The following is a 17,325-nucleotide window of genomic DNA, read 5'->3' on the forward strand; positions in this document are numbered from 1 at the left end:
GAGAGCAGACCTGCTAGACGTATACAAGATATTAAGAGAAATAGATAGACTGGACAGGGCACCACTATTTAATGCAAGATGACATAGCTTTAAGATAACGGGAGCAAAGATCAAGGGGGTATTAGAGGAAGGTAGTTTACTCAGAGATTGCTTGATGCGTGGACTGCACTGCCTGAGTCAGTGGTGGAGGCCCATACACTAATGAAATTTAAAAAGACTGATAGGCAGATATATGCAGGAATTTACATTGTTGGTTTATGTGGGAGGCAGAGTATAAGTGTCCGCACAACGTTGTGGGCCGTAGGGCCTGTAATGTGTAGAGTTGTTGCCTGTTCTATGTTCTATACCGTCCAGTCACACACTCCAGGGGTCAGAGACATGGTCAAGCTCCTTGCTCAACGTTGGAGTTATTTCTGCTCAATTGCACCGGAAATCTATTTCTCGTGTCTCAGCTTCTCTACGTTTCTGTTTATACAGGCCGGTCGAGTGGTTTCACAGCATTTCCTCTCAGTGACTGGAAACTCACCAGCTGTCCACAGCCCTCTTTCCATTACCCTTCCATCCTCTGTTCTATCTCTGGTCTCACACGTATTTATTATCTCTGTGACAGACACACTGTTGGAGACTAAAGGAACACTGAAAAACTGGTGATTGGTGAGAGGCGAGAGATGGAGTGAAGAGGGATTTTCGCTCTGCTTCTCTGTACGGAACTGTGTTATCCATGTGTTAGGCTGCTACTAACTCTGCATCTGACCCCGGAAGCGCCTGACTGGACGGTGTGCAGGGAGATTCACTCTGTGTCTGACCCCGGAAGTGTGTGATGAGACGATGTGCAGGGAGCTTCACCACGTGTCTTGGCCCCAGGAGTGAGTGAAACTTCGGTGTGAAGGAAGAGTCACTCTGTGCCTGAGCCTGGGTGTGTGTGATCGGACGGTGTGAAGGGCGATTAATTCTGTGTGGGTACCCGGGATTGTGTGATGGGACGGTGTGGAGGGAACTTCACTCTGTGTCTGTCCCCGCGGGTGTGTGATGGGACGTTGTGGAGGGAGATTCACACTCTGTCTGACCCAGTCAGGGTGTGATGGTGCGGTTTGTTGTGAAATTCACTCTGTGTCTGTCCACGGTGTCTGTGCCGGGACCTTGAGTGAAGCTCCCCAAACTCTGTCCCATCCAAGATTTTGGGGAGCTTCACTCTTGTGTGGAGACATCTTCTGTGTGTCTCACACATACCTCTTCCGTTTTTGAATTTATTTCAAGACGCTTTGAAACAGAGGTCGAACAATATTGATTCGTCCCATCATCTGTTCTGGAATATAGGACCAATGAACATTGAATTGCTCTCCACACCGTCCATTACTTCCGCCGGTCGTCAGACACTGAATTGGAATCCTTACTCACCCGTCCATCACAAATTCACGGCGTCTGTTTTATGGTTACAATCGTTCCGAAACGACCGCTCAGACTGACACGGCGTTTTAGAGATAGAGTGAAGCTCCCGCTGCACTGTCCCATCAAAGTATCCTGTTGTCAGACATACAGAAAAGTTCCCAACACAATTTCCAAAAACACATTCTCGGGATCAGACACTGTGTCGAGATCCCACAACACAGTCCCAGCAGATGCAAACAGAGTTAGACACAGAGATAAGCTCTCTCCACACCGTCCCATTACACACTCCCCGGGTTAGAAAGAGATTGAATCTCCCTCCCTCCGTGTCTGTCCCACTCACCTCCCGATGGAGACGGTGAGTCCGTTTTTAAGAGCTGTACATTCAGGTATGTCTCGTTGTCGTCCATCCTGTCGATGATCCTCTGCGTCTCTGAGCTCAGCGAAGGCAGGGAACTGTGCTCACAGGAAGCCTGTGTTGACACGGGTTCAGACCGCACAAACAAACACCGGATGAGCAGCAGATAAAGGTAAGAACCGAGAGCAGGTCGGCAGCGCCAGGCATGATTGAGATTAACGGTGTGAGGGGGTGGTATGGGGCGATGTGAGCGGCAAGGCGGTGGGGGAGTGTAGAGCGAGTGTGGAGTTAAAGAGCAAGGGGAGAGTAAGGGGTAGGCTCGGGCTTGGCAGAAAGAGAGGTGTGGGATACTGGGGTCAGAAAGTGGGAGCGGAGTGAATGAGTGGTAGACGAGAAGTGGGAATGAATAGGGAGTGAGGTTTAGAAATAGAGAGGGTGGAATCGTGGAGAAAATTAGGGGTGAGAGTGATAAAAGAGAGCGCGAGCTAAGGGGAAAAGCAAGAGAAAGAGAGAGAGAGAGAGAGAGAGAAACGGACAGGGGGGCGAAGGAAGAGAGGGAGGAGAGATGCAGGGAAGGCACGATTGAGGGAGAAGGAATATGGAAATCGGAAGGACAGGAAGAGATGAACGGAGAGAGAAAGGGATGGAAGAAACGGAAGAGTGAGAGTTGAGAAGTGAACGGGGGGGGGGGAAGACGGGCGGATATGTTGCCGTTACTGTCCGAGAGATTTTCAAACAACCCCCCATTCCTGACACCAATGTCCAGTCCAATGTCCAGTTGATCCAGACAGTGTGTGCTCTGGAAACCACGGCCCCGGGTCAATCCCGGAACATCCACCGAAGTAACCGAGGCACCAAGACGAAGTCAGAGCAACAGACCGTGTAGCAATTGTCAAAGAAACCTGACAATTAGATGTTGAAGTTCACAGGAAACAGCGCGGTGTTTGAGGTTTGACTTTCTTCTGCTATTGGAAAATAAGCTGGGTGCTGTTACAATTCCAGATAAGTACTGAAAGCGTGCGGATACACTGACCGGACGGTTATACAAACAGCAAAATATAAAAATAGAGTGACGTCAGCCAAGCAGACGGAGTTCAGGAGCTCATTCAAAAACCTTCCATCACCTTCTGTCTGCCAGTTCGGACTGCACACTTCGGACCGAAATGCAACCGAGCTGCTTGCCCCGTTCCCACTCCCCGGTTCAGACAGTGTAAATCCCCCTGCCCACCATTCCATCACAACCCCCCGGGTTCAGACAGAGTGAATCTCCCTCCACACCGTCCCATTACACACTCTCAGTGTCAGACACAGAGTGAATCCCCCTGCACACCGTCCCATCACACACTCCCGGGGTCAGACACGGAGAGAAACTCCCTCCACACCGTCCCATCACACACTCCTGGCCTCAGACACAGAGTGACTCTCCCTGCACACCGTCCCATCACACACCCCCGGGGTCAGACACAGAGTGGACCTCCCCACACACCGTCCCAGCACACACTCCCGGGCTCAGACACTAAGGGAATCTCACTCCGCACCGTGCCATCATACACGCCGAGGTTCAGACACAGGGTGAAGCTCCCTCCACAACTTCTCATGAAACAGTACCGGGATCAGGCACAGGGAGAAGCTCCCTCCATACCGTCCCATCACACACTCTCGTGGTCAGATCAGCATTGAAACTCTCTGCTCACCGTCTGATCATGTATTCCCAGGGTCAATCACATGGTGAATCTCACTCCTCTTCGTCCCGTTACACACCATCGGTTTCAGACAGACAGTTTAACTGTCTCCATTTGCCTCATGGAAAAGAGTAAGAACAGTAGGCACAGAACTTTTTTTAAGAGGGGAACGGCAGATTATAAGTTGAGAACATGCGTGTGTGAAATGGGATGATGTTTCAGTAGGGAAATGATGGATGGACATTTGTTCGACGTTTAGGCATCTGTTGCAGGATTTTAGGGTTAAATTTGTCCAGGTGAGGAAGATAAAGAATGGAGAGGGAAGGAGCCATGGTGACCGGTGCGTTGGAGAAACTAGTCAGGTGGAAGTAGGCAGCATACATGAGGTTTAGGAAGCAGGGATCAGATGGGTCTATGGCGGAATATTGGGTAGCAAGAATTGAGCTCAGGATGGAACTGAGGAGAGCAAAAAGGGGGCATCAGAAGGCCTTGGTGAGTAGCGTAAAAGGAAAACCCCAATACCGAAGAATAGCTGTTGGAGTTGTTAAAACACGTTAGGACGGATTCGTCACCGAGCCTGAAGGAATATTACCCAGGCTGCTCCACGAGACGAGGAAATAGATTGTTGAGCCTGCCGATAGGATCTTTATATCCTCGTTGTCCACGGGAATGGTACCGCATGATTGCCGGGAGGCGAATCTTGTCCCCTTCTTCAAATAGGTTAATAGGGATTGTCAGGGTAATTATAGACCAATGAGCCTTACGTCTATGGTGGGAAAGCTGTTGGAAAAGATTCTTAGGGATTGGATCTATGGACATTTAGAGAATCATGGTCTGATCAGGGACAGTCAGCAAGGCTTTGTGAATGGCAGATCGTGCGTAACAAGCCTGACAGAGTTCTTTGAGGAGGTGACCAGGCATATTGTTCTGGGTACTGCAGTGGATGTGATCTAAATTTATTTTGAAAATATTCCACGTGGTAGGCTTATTCAGAAAGTCAGAAGTCATAGGATCTAGGGATATAAGTCCAGGTTGGTTCGGAATTGGCTTGGCTGAGGAAAGCCGAGGGTTGTGGTACAGGTAGTAAATTCAGATGGGAATGTTGTGACTAGTGGAGTCCCACAACGATCGGTTCGGGGATATCTACTTTTTGTGATTTTTATTAACGGCATGGATGTGGGGGTAGAAGGTTGGGTTGGTAACTTTGCAGACGGCACAGATGTTGCTGGTGTTGTGGATAGTGTAGAGGATTGTCGAAGATGGCAGAGAGACCTTGATAGGATACAGAAGTGGGCTGAGAAGTGGCAGATGGAGTTCAACCCGAAGAAGTGTGAGGTGGTACACTTTTGGAAGGACAAACACCAAGGCAGAGTACAAAGTAAATGGCAGGATACTTGGGTGCGGCGGAGCAGAGAGCTCTTGGGGCAAATGTCCAGAAATCCCTGAAAGATGCCTCGCAGTGGATAAGGTAGTTACGACATCCAGTGGAGTTTTAGCTGTCATAAGTCGAGGTATAGAGTTTAAGATTCGCGGGTTTATTCCAATTCTGGTCGCTTCCCTATAGGGAGCATGTGGAAGCATTGGAAAAGGTACAGAGGAGTGTTACCAGTATGCTGACTGGTTTAGAGAGCACACATAATAATCAGAGATTAAGGGAGCTAGGGCTTTACTCTCTGGAGTGATGGAGGATAAGAGGAGAACTGGTAGAGGTATACAAGATATTCAGATTCATAGATAGAGTGGTCAGGGCACCACTATTTAATGCAAGAGGACATAGCTTTAAGGCAAGGGGAGAAAAGATCAAGGGGGTATTAGAGGAAGGTATTTTACTCAGAGATTGCTTGGTGCGTGGACTGCACTATCTGAGTCAGTGGTGGAGGCAGATACACTAATGAAATTTAAGATTCTAATAGACAGATATATACAGGAATTTACATTGTTGGTTTATGTGGGAGGCAGAGTATAAGTGTCGGCACAACATTGTGGGCCGTAGGGCCTGTAATGTGCAATGTTGTTTTCTGTTCAATGTTTCATACTGTCCAATCACACACTCAAGGGGTCAGACACATGGTCCACATTGCTCCACGTTGGAGTTATTTCTGCTGAATTCCACCGGAAATATATTTCTCGTTTCTCTGCTTCTCTACGTTTCCGTGTGTACAGGCCGGTCGTGTGGTTTCACACCATTTCCTCCCAGTGACTGGAAACTCAGCACCCCTCCACAGCCCTCTTTCCATTCCCCCTCCCTTCTCTGTTCTATCTCTGGTCTCACACGTACTTATTATCTCTGAGACAGACACACTGTTGGAGACTAAAGGAACCCTGAAAAACTGGTCATTGGTGAGAGGCTAGAGACGGAGTGAAGAGGGACTTTCGCTCTGTTTCTCTGTCCGGTACTGTGTTATCCGTCTGATACACTAATGAAATTTAAGAGAATAATAGGCAGATAATAATAGATAGAATAATAGATAATATGGTGGACTTTACGTTGTTGGTTTATATGGGAGGCAGAGTATAAGTGTCGGCACAACAATGTGGGCAGAAGGGTCTGTAATGAGCGGTGTTTTTTTTTTCTGTTCTATGTTCTATATCGTCCAATCATACACTCCCGGGGTCAGACACATGGTCAACTCCCTGCACACCGTTGGAGTTATTTCTGCTCACACCGCCGGATATCGATTTCTCGCCTCTCAGCTTCTCTCCGTCTCTGTGTTTATAGGCCGGTCGTGTGGTTTCGCACCATTTCCTCCCAGTGACGGCAAACTGACCACGCATCCTCAGCACTCTCTCCCCTTCCCCTCCCTCTTCGGATTTACCTCCGGTCTCACACACACATATTATCTTTGAGACAGACACACTGTTGGAGTCTACAGGAACGGTGATGTGCTGGTGATTGGTGAGAGGGAGAGAGTGAGTAAAGAGGGGGATTCGTTCTATTTCTGAATCCGGTACTGTATTATCGGACTGCGAGGCGGCAGATTCGCTTTGTGTCAGAACCACAGAGGAGGTAATAGGACACTGATGAGTGAGCTGCATTCTGTGTCTAACAGCGGGAGTGAGTGAAGGGTTGGTGTGGATGGAGTTTCACTCAGGGTCTGACACGGCAGTTGTGTGATGAAACGATGTGGAGGGAGGTTCGTCCGGTGTCTGACCACGGGAGTGTGTGATAGAATAGTGTAGAGGGGGCTTCACTTTGTGACTGACCCCGGGATTCTGCGATGGGACGGCATGGATGGAGAATCATTCTGTGTCTGACGCCAGGAGTGTGTGATGGGACGGTTTTGGAGGGAGAATCACTCCGTGTCTGACCCCGGGAGTGAGTGATGGGACGGTGTAGAGGGAGATTAACTCTGACCGCGAGAGTGTGTACGACGGGTCGGTGTGGAGGGAGATTCGCTCTGTGACTAACCCCGGGAGTGTGTGATGGGACGGTGTGGAGGGAGATTCACTCTGTGACTGACCCCAGGAGTGTGTGATGGGACGGTGGGGAGGGAGATTCACTCTGTGTCTGACCCCGGGAGTGTGCGATGGGACGGTGTGGAGGGAGTTTCACTCTGTGTCTGACCAAGGGAGTGTGTGATCGGACGGAGTGGAGGGAGATTCACTCTGTGTCTGACTCCGGGAGTGTGTGATGGGACGGAGTGGAGGGAGATTCGCTCTGTGACTGACCCCGGGAGTGTGTGATGGGACGGTGTGGAGGGAGATTCACTCTGTGACTGACCCCGGGAGTGTGTGATGGGACGGTGGGGAGGGAGATTCACTCTGTGACTGACCCCGGGAGTGTGTGATGGGACGGTGTGGAGGGAGATTCATTCTGTGTCTGACCCCGGGAGTGTGCGATGGGACGGTGTGGAGGGAGTTTCACTCTGTGTCTGACCCCGGGTGTGTGTGATGGGACGGTGTGGAGGGAGATTCACTCTGTGTCTGACCCCGGGTTTGTGTGATGGGACGGTGTGGAGGGAGATTCCCTCTGTGTCTGACCCCGGGTGTGTGTGATGGGACGGTGTGGAGGGAGATTCACTCTGTCTGACTCCGGGAGGGTGTGATGGGGCAGTGTGTAGGCATCTTTACTCTGTGCTGGGACAGTTTTTTTTCGGTTCTTGACTATGTCTGATCCGGAAATGTGTTTTGGGAGAATGTGTTAGGAACCTCTCTGTATGTCTGCCAAAAGGATTATTTAATGGGACAGTGCAGGGGGAGCTTAACTGTCTCTTACTCGTCGAGTCAGTGTGATTGGGCATATTAGCGGGACCTTTGACCTGAAGACTGGAATGCGTGATGGGCATGTGTGAAAGGATTCCCATTCTGTATCTGAATACCCCGGATGTAATTGACGCTGTGAAGTCACACTCACGGTTTACTGTCACTATTTTTCAGAACAGACGATGGGGTGAAGCAATATTGTTCTACCCCTGATTAAAAGAGGAACAGAGTTGTGTGATATATCCACACCAGAGTGACTCTCCCTCCAGTCCATCTCATTTAATGCCTCCGGAGTAAGAGACACATTATCTCGGGGTCTGTCTGTTACTCCAAGGCGTCCCATCACACACTCCTGGGATCATAAACAGAGTGAACCTCCCTGCACTCCGTCTAATCCACACTCTCCCGGGGTCAGACCCAGAGGGAATCTCCCTCCACACCGTCCTGTAACACACTCCCTGAGTTAGACACAGGGAGCAGCTCCCCCCTCACCGTCAAATCTCATACACTCTAGGGGTTAGATAAAAGTTAATCTCCCTCTACACCGTCCCATCACATACTCCCGGGGTCAGACACTGAGTGAGTCTCGCTCCCCACCGTTCCATCACACATTCCCGGGGTCAGACACAGAGCGAACCTCCCTCCGCACCGTCCCATCACACACTCGCGGGGACCAATACATTAATTCTGCACTCTTAAACTGGATATCGTTCTCTCTGTTCTCAGTTTCTCTCAGTCTCTTTAAGTACCAGTCGGTCGTGTGTCTTCTCATCCCTTTCTCCCATGGACCGCAAACTCAGCACCCCTCTCTCTCTGTCTCTCCTGAGGAGTGTATGCTGGGACGATGTTTAGTGTTGTTTGATCTGTATCTGATCCTGGGTGTGTGTGATGGAACGGTGTGGAGGGAGCTTCACTTCCGTATCTGTCCGCGGGAGAGTGTGCTGACGAGTGGAGGGAGATTCATTCTGTGTCTGACCCCGATTTGTGTGACGGGACAGTGTGAAGTGATCTACACTCCGTATCTGAACCTGGGAGTGTGTGATGGGACAGTGTGGAGGGAAATTCGCTCAGTGTCTGACCCCGGTTTGTGTGACGGTGCAGTGTGGAGGGAGATTCGCTCTGCGTCTGAGCCCGGGAGTCTGTGCTGGGACGTGTGGAGGGAGATATACTTTGTGTCTGACCCCTTGAGTGTGTGATGGGACAGTGTGGAGGGAGATTCACTCTGTGTCTGATCCTTGGAGTGTTCGATGGGACGGTGTGCAGGAAGCTCCTCTCTGTATTTGACTCCGGTAGTTTTGTGGGACGTGTGGAGGGAGATGCAATAATGTCTGATACCAGGAGTACGTTCGTTCGGTGCCGAGGCGCTCTCTCTCCACCTCCCCCCCCCCGACACTCACACTCACACACTCACACTCTCCCTCTCTCTCTCTCTCTCTCTCTCTCTCTCTCTCTCTCTCTCTCTCTCTCTCTCTCTCTCTCTCTCTCTCTCTCTCTCTCTCTCTCTCTCTCTCTCTCTCCTTCATCCAGACACACACAAAGCCGCTACTGCACAGGTCATCCCGGGAAAACACCCCTTTATTCACTATCTTCACCCCCATTTCGTTTCACCTCCCCCCTTTCTTAGTGTCAAGGATGTAACTAATCCCTACTGTCCAGTGAGCGGCGCCTTTAATGGAAACAGTACAGTGAACTTCCACTCTGAGCGGGAGAAAGTGGAAGAGAGAAAGTGCGGTACAGAGGGTGGGGAGACGGAAAGAGAAGGCTTCGTGAGGAGGGCAGTGAGATTGAAAGACAGAGGAGAGACAGGGAGTAGAAGAAGGAGGAGAGAGCTGGTGAGAGGAGCGAAAATTGATGCGGGTTAGAGGACTTCATGGGAGTTAACTAGGGGTATAGTGAGTGCTGATGAGGGACTTAGAGAGTGAATGTGACAGACCCAAAGTGATAGATGTTTTTTTGAGGGAGCTGCTGAACTTCATCTGCTGTGCTGACGCCACTGCTATTTTTATTTTATTTTTTGCTGTCTGTATGACGGCCCAGTCAGTTTCGCCGCACGCTTTCAATACTTCTCTAAAATACTGACAACCCCCAGCCTATGCTCCAATGGGTGAAGAGAGTCAAACCTCAAACACCGCTCAGCGTGTGTTAGTTTTTTGTAAACTTCAATATCTAAATATACGCATTCTTTGATAAGTTCTACACGGTGTGAAAAGGACAATCTGTTGCTAGTCTCGGTGGCTCGGTTACTTCGTTGGGTGTTTCTGGTTTGTCCCGGGTCCGTGGTTCCTGGAGCACAGAGGGCCTGAATAAACAGAATGTTGCAGTAGGCGATGGGGTTTTGGTTGTAAACCACTCGGACAGTAAAGGTAACTTATCCGCCCGAGAGAGGGAATAGAAGAAAAAAAGTGAGAGCTGGATATAGAAGCCAAATTGACACCCTCCAACAATCCACCCTTTCCATTTCTACCCCTCTCTCTCCATTCTCTTCCACTACTTGACCACCCTTTCTTTCAGTGATACCCCTTTCTGACTCCGGTCACTCACGATTCTCTTTCCGCCAAACCTTAACCTTCCCTCTGTTTCTCCCCACTCTCACTACATCCCTGCCCCCGCAACTTTCATCTCTCCAGACCTCCTCCTCTCACAAACTCCCTCTCCTCCAGCAATTCCTCCCCCGGCTGTCGGCTCCTCTCTTTATCAGTTGCTCATCTGGTGTTTGTTTGTCTCGCTGAGCTCAGAGACGGGATCCTCGACAGGATGGACGACAGCGAGATTTACATGAAAATGCAGATCGTAAAACCGGACTCACCGTCTCCATCGAGAGGTGAGTAGGACAGAGAAGGAGGGAAGGATTTTCAATCCCTTTATAACCAGGGAAGAGTGTTATGGGACGGTGTGGAGGGAGATTCACTCTGTGTCTGACCGCAGGACCGTCTGATGGGCGATGTGCAAGGAGATTCACTCTGTGCCTGCACCGGGGAGTAAGTGATGGGATTGTGGAGGGAGCCTCACCTTATGTCTGACACCGGGTGCGTGTGATGGGACGGTGTGGAGGGAGTCTCACTCTATGTCTGACACCGGGAGTGTGTGATGTGACGGTTTGGAGGGAGATTCACTCTGTGTTTGACCCCGGGAGTGTGTGATGTAACGGTTTTCAGGGAGATTCACTCTGTGTCTGACACCGGGAGTGTGTGATGGGACGGTTTGGAGGGAGATTCACTCTGTGTTTGACCCCGGGAGTGTGTGATGTAACGGTTTTCAGGGAGATTCACTCTGTGTCTGACCCCGGGAGTGTGTGATGTGACGGTTTGGAGGGAGATTCACTCTGTGTTTGACCCCGGGAGTGTGTGATGTAACGGTTTTCAGGGAGATTCACTCTGTGTCTGACACCGGGAGTGTGTGATGGGACGGTTTGGAGGGAGCTTCACTCCGTGTCTGAACCCTGTAGTGTGTGATGTCACGTCTCTCAGTGGGAGAGTATTTTGGATGAAGTGATCACAATTCTATCTCATTTACCATACCATTGTTGAGGAATAGGGACGGACACGTTAGAAAAGCTTTACTTGCAGTAAGGTGAAATATGAAGCTGCCTGGCGGAAATTTGGAAGCATTATTTAGTAACAGTTGTTCCAAAGGATATGTACTGCAGGAATGTGGCAAATGTTCAGGGGTTCTTTACGGGGCATTCTGCATAGGTACGTTCCAAAGAGACAGGGGAATTATGACAGGGTACAGGAACCGTGGTGTACAAAGGCTGTTCAAGATCTCGTCAAGAAGAACAGAAAAGCTTACGGAAGTTTCAAAAAACTAGGTAATAGTATTTTAATCGCTGGACAATACAAGTGGTGCCTGATCCGGTTACTATACAGCTGTAACATTACCTCTCGGTTATTGAATTCAATTTCACGGTTGATGATTGTCAATGTACCGAGTGCCCTCTCAATGACAGAGTCAACATGCGCCACAGCTTTGAGTGTCCTTTCGTCTCTAAACCCCATAATCACTCCGATAATGGTTACTCTCTTCGCAGTGTGGAGGATCAGACGGATATTCGGGTAGAAGTCCACAATTCTATTTCCCTTAAAATAGAATTGGAGAGGGATAGTGACAGACACGTTAGGAAAGTGTTTAATTGGAGTAAGGGGAATTATGAAGCTATCTGGCAGGAAAATAGAAGCATTAATTGGTAACACTTGTTCTCAGGAAAATGTCCGGCAGGAATGAGGCAAATCAATCCTTGTGCAAGATACCCTACAGGTTATCCTCCAAGTTGAGTCGGTGATGCAGAAGCGGAATGAAATGTCTGCAATCATTTCTCGAGTTATAGAGTATAAGAGCAGTGATGTGATGCTGGGGCTCCATAAGACACTCGTGACACCACCCTTGGAGTATTGAGTGCCGTTCTGTGCTCCTTATTTTTAAAATGATATTCTGACATTACCCAAAGTTCAGAGAGATTCACGAGAATGATTCCAGGAATGAAAGGGTAACCGTATGAGGTACATCTGCAGTTCAGGAGAATGAGGGGGAAGCTCGTGGAAACATTCCGAATGTTAAAAGTCCTGAACAGATTAGATATGGCAGTTATTTCCCATGGTAGGGTAGTCTAGGACAAGGGGACACAAATTCAGGATTGAAAGATGTCCGTTTAGAACGGAGATGCAGAGAAATTACTGTAGTCAGACGGTGGTAAAGCTGTGGGAATTGTTGCCACGAGCGGCTGTGGAGGCCGATTCACTGAGTACATTTAAAGCAGTGGCAGATAGGTCCATGATTCAAAGGGCATGGGGAGAAGGCAGGGGAACGGGAAAGACTGGACGAATTGAATTAGGCCATGACTGTATGACGGAGTAGACACGATGGGCCGAATGGTTTGTATCTTGGCCGAGTGCTCCCATATCTTACGGCGTTATAGTCATATTGTCTCCCTACAGCTGCACATGAACAGGAGCCGAAACAGAAAATCGGAAATAGACGGTACCGTCAGATCTGTCTACTCTGCATCGTTGCGGCCGCCCTCATCGTGATTGTGGTCGGAATCCCGGTTCATGGTGAGTGGAACGGTCTCCGAGTGGAGTCAGACCATAAACAAATAGAGAGGAATGAATTGTTATTGTAAAACACACCAGTGACACCGACACGCCGCTTACCATAACACCGACGAAAACCCCTCAGCACAACACGGTCACGACCTTTACTGTAACACAATCAAGAATCTTCCTGACACCGACACGCCATTCACCATAACATCAGCAATGCTGTCACCGTAGCACGGTCTCGACCTTCAACGTGACATAAATACACTCTCAATCGCGACACGGACACAAACATCGCCCTGACACAAACATGGCGCTCACAGTGACAACAATGTCCCCCCCACCCCACTGACATCGACATGCCCCTGACCGTGTTACGAAAAATCTTCTCAAGGCGACACCGAAACACACCACACAATGACACCGACACACTCTTCACCGTGACACCTTCACGCTCGACAACGTGATCGTCCCCGCACCGCATCGCGACAAAGACTCAGAATCACTGTAACACCCCTTCCCGCAACAGTATCGCCCCTCAACATACCAACGATGCACCGCTCACTGAGGCAATTACCCACACCTCACCCGGACACAGCAAAACCCTGAAGGTGATAAAGACACCTGAATTCACAATGGCACCGACTGAGTGCTGTCCCCGACAGCGACACACACGTGAGCGTGACCCTCTCACACAGACACGCCTCTCACGGCGTCTCCGAAGCCTCTGCCTGTGCCACCAGGGCATCTATTACAGTGACACCCTTCACCGTGACACTGACACCACACGCTCTGTGACCCGTTCAGTAGCGCGATGCTGACTCACGTGTCATTGTAAACGCTAAACCTTCATCACCGTCTCTCTCAGTATCGCAGATTCTTCAGTCTCTTAAACGAATGCAAAGCGATCTCCGTCACCTGTTCACTGAGATGGAAACGAAGTACAGATCTGTCAACAAAACCAAGGCTCAAATCTGTGAATTGTTGACCAGCACTAGAGGTGAGGCATCATCTCCCTCTTTCACCCGCTCCTCATCACAGGGCAGGCATGGAGAGAGGAAGCGTCTCTCTGTGTTTGCCATAATGAGTGTGTGTGGAGGTGGTATGTAGGATGATCCGCTCTGTGTTTGACATCGGGATGGTGTGTGGAGGTGGTATGTAGGATGATCCGCTCTGTGTTTGACCCAGTGACTGTGTGACGGGAAGTTGCGGAATTGGATTCACTCTGTGTCTGAAAACGGGATTGTGCGATGGGACAGTGAAGAGGGACGTTCATTCTACGTTATACCGGATTGTGTGATCGGATATTTTGGAGGGGGTCTGACCCCGTGTCTGTGTCATGGGATGCTGTGGGCTAACTTCGCTTTGTGTGAGAAGACATGGGTCGTGACGGGACATTTCAGAGAGGGATCCAAATTGTCTTCTCTGATCGAGGGAGTGTGTGATGGGACGGTGTGGAGGGAGACTCAATCTGCGTCTGACGCCGGGAGTGTGTGATGTGCTGGTGTGGAGGGAGATTCACTCTCTGTCTGAAACCGGGAGTCTGTGAAGGACGGTGTGGAGGGAGATTCACTCTCAGTCTGACTCCGGGAAAGTGTGATGGGACGGTGAGGAGGGAGATTCACTCTGAGTCTGTCCCCGGGAGTGTGTGATGGGACGGTGTGGAGGGAGATTCGCTCTGAGTCTGTCCCCGGGAGTGTGTGATGGACGGTGAGGAGGGAGATTCACTCTGAGTCTGTCCCCGGGAGTGTGTGATGGGACGGTGTGGAGGGAGATTCGCTCTGAGTCTGACTCCGGGAGTGTGTGATGGACGGTGCGGAGGGATCTTCACTCTGTGTCTCACCCCGGGAGTGTGTGATGGGACGGTGTGGAGGGATCTTCACTCTGTGTCTGACCCCGGGAGTGTCTGGTGGGATGTTGTGGAGGGAGATTCACTTTCTGTCTGACCCTGGGAGTCTGATGGGATGATATGGAGGCAGATACACTGTGTGTGCGAACCCGTGAGTGTGTGAAAGGGCGGTATGGGGGGTTATTCACTTTTTCTTGTTGCTGATTTGCAGATCAAACGTGTTCCCATGACTGGATCAGAAATGAAGACCGGTGTTATTTCATGTCCACGTTGGAAACATCTTACGATGAAGCGAAGGAACGTTGTTCCAACTTTGATGCATGGCTGCTGAAAATAAATTCAGAACAAGAGGAGGTAATTGTCACATCGAGAGAGGAGATAGTTAAAACCATCAGAAACTCTCGGGGTCAGAGACTGAGAGAATCTGCCTCCACACATTCCACACGCACCCTCCCGGGGTCCGACACAGAGAGAATCTCCCTCCACCCCGTCCCATCACACACTCCCGGGGTCAGACACAGAGAGAATCTCCCTCCACACCGCCCCATCACACACTCCCGGGTTTAGACAAAGAGAGAATCTCCCTCCACAGCGTCCAGTGACACACTATCAAGCACCGTCCACGCTGGCGTATCAGCGACTCCCGTGGTGAGACGCATAGCGAAGCTACTTTCACACATTCCAATGTTCTGAGAGAGATTGAAGCTCCCACCACAGCTTCCCATGATGCACTCCCGGGGTCAGACAAAATAAAGCCGGCTCCGCCCAATCCCATCACGCACTCTGCGGTTCAGACGCAGAGTAAAACTCTCTCCACACCGTCCCATCTCGCTAACCCTGCGTCAAATACAAAGTGAAGCTCATTCCGCACCGACCCTCCACAGACTTCCGGGTCTGTCACAGAGTGAAGCTCCCTCCTCACCGACCCTTCACACTATCCAGGGGTCAGATACAGAGTGAAGTTTCCAGATTCTCGTCCATCCCATTCCAGTTTTCTGGATTCAGACATTGTGAGAGTCTCCTTCTTAACATTAATTGACGAAGCTTAATTCCTCAGAATGTTGTGTCCAACGCCGTCGTCCATCCATTCAGAACATACTGGATTGGAAGATGCGAAAACGGGTGAGATTCGGATTGTTCCTGGATTGGGACTGATTCAGTACGGTTAGTTTGGAGACACACCAGGGCTCTGGGAAGCGAAGGGGTAACGAACGTAGATTAGATTCTGACACAGGGCTGTGGAGGAGAGTGTGGAGTTGTGACATCAGCTTGGGGAATGATACAGTCTGTGAGGATAAAGTGGGTCAGGGGGATTAATTTAAGGACGGACACGGGTTTTTTTTTTGGAAAGGGCGATGCGGTGGGACGAGTTTAGTGATGGTCTCGGGCGTCCCCCAGGAACTATTTCGATCCTGTTGAAATTGTTTATCCTTCTTTGATAGGGAAGAGGCTTCTAGCCTTATGTACAGGGATTACATGGAAGCGTCCTTCTGCGTTAACTGCGACTCGCACGAACGGAAGGAACTTTGCAATCGTCAACACCGTTTCATCTGCGAGAAGCGTCCATATTTGGACAAGGATCTCTGCTAAGACTGGCCGGGGCCAACTTGAATCACATAACAATCCGCTTTCCTCCACCGTCTCTCTTCCCCACTCTTATCCACCTCATCCGCACATACCCGCTTCACCCACGCTGTCACTTCCCCAGCCATGCTCCTCCACAACTCGGTTCCCCTTCCACCCAACACTCTCCTACATTCCTCTTTCCCCATCAATCGCCTTTCAATAGAACCAAAGAACATAGAACCATTAAACCATAGAACAATACAGCACAGTACAGGCCCTTCAGCCCTTTATGTTGAGCCGACCCTTTTGATCCTTAATAAAATTACTAAACCCACACTACCCCATAACCCACTATTTTTTTCATCCATGTACCTGTCCACGAGGCTCCTAAATTCCCCTAATGTGTTAGACTCCACCACCATCCCTGGCAAGTCATTCCGGGCACTCAAACCCTCTGTGTAAAAAAACCTACCCCTCATGTCTCCCCTAAACTTCCATCCCTTAATTTTGTACATATGCCCTCTGCTGTTCGCTGTTGGCACACTGGGAATCAGGTACTGACTATCCACCCTGTCGATGCCTCTCAGAAACTTGTAGTCCTCTATCAAGTCCCCTCTCATTCTTTTACGCTCCAAACAGAAAGGTCCCAGCTCTGCTAACCTTGCTTCATATGAATTGTTCTCCAAACCAGGCAACATCTATACCTCTCATAATCGTGTAGACCTCTATCAAGTAATCCTTCCCGCAATCTCTTCCATCCTATTCTTCCCCTGAAGCTTTCTTCACCCCTCCTTCTCTGTTATCCCTCTCCCTCCTCTCCTCCCACCCTCACCTCACTCCTGGACACTCTGGATCGTAGATTCCCCACCCTGGGGTAAAGGACTGTGCGCATTCACTCTATCTATGCCCCCGGGGTTTTCTACACATCTATAGTGTCACACGTGCACCCCAAAGAATAAACCCCTCACGCCAGTCCGGTCTCCACAACTCAGCCACTCGAATCCGGGCAACATCCTCGTAAATCTCCCTCTGCACTCTTTCCAGCTCATCTTTCCTACAACGGGCGACCAGAACCGAACACAGTACTCCAAGTTTGTCCTCGCCGATGTCTTGTACAACTGCACTGTGACCTCCCGAATCATGTACTCAGTGAATCCTGTACATGTCCTGTCTATCTTCGCGTGTTTGCCACCGGAATCACCAACTGATTTATTGTCTGAGACTGATAACACCCGAGAGTTGATCATT

At 50.0% G+C, this 17,325-nt stretch overlaps 1 protein-coding gene across 1 annotated transcript; it reads left to right on the forward strand.

Annotated features, from left to right (window-relative positions):
* The first annotated feature begins 10,383 nt into the window (after nt 1-10,383).
* Nucleotides 10,384-16,101, forward strand: LOC132386768 (killer cell lectin-like receptor subfamily G member 1). The gene is made up of 5 exons (XM_059959100.1): nt 10,384-10,450; nt 12,561-12,677; nt 14,723-14,865; nt 15,569-15,633; nt 15,954-16,101. The coding sequence occupies exons 1-5, from the start codon at nt 10,384-10,386 to the stop codon at nt 16,099-16,101; spliced, it is 540 nt and encodes a 179-aa protein (XP_059815083.1).
* The last annotated feature ends 1,224 nt before the right edge of the window (nt 16,102-17,325 follow it).

This window comes from Hypanus sabinus, unplaced genomic scaffold (assembly GCF_030144855.1).
Source record: "Hypanus sabinus isolate sHypSab1 unplaced genomic scaffold, sHypSab1.hap1 scaffold_1295, whole genome shotgun sequence".
Lineage (NCBI taxonomy): Eukaryota > Metazoa > Chordata > Chondrichthyes > Myliobatiformes > Dasyatidae > Hypanus > Hypanus sabinus.

Coding starts and splice junctions, on each gene's coding strand:
- LOC132386768 (XM_059959100.1), top strand. CDS start 10,384: ATGGACGACAGCGAGATTTACATGAAAATGCAGATCGTAAAACCGGAC. Junction 10,451..12,560: donor CTCACCGTCTCCATCGAGAG/GTGAGTAGGACA, acceptor GTCTCCCTACAG/CTGCACATGAACAGGAGCCG. Junction 14,866..15,568: donor TAAATTCAGAACAAGAGGAG/GTAATTGTCACA, acceptor TTAATTCCTCAG/AATGTTGTGTCCAACGCCGT.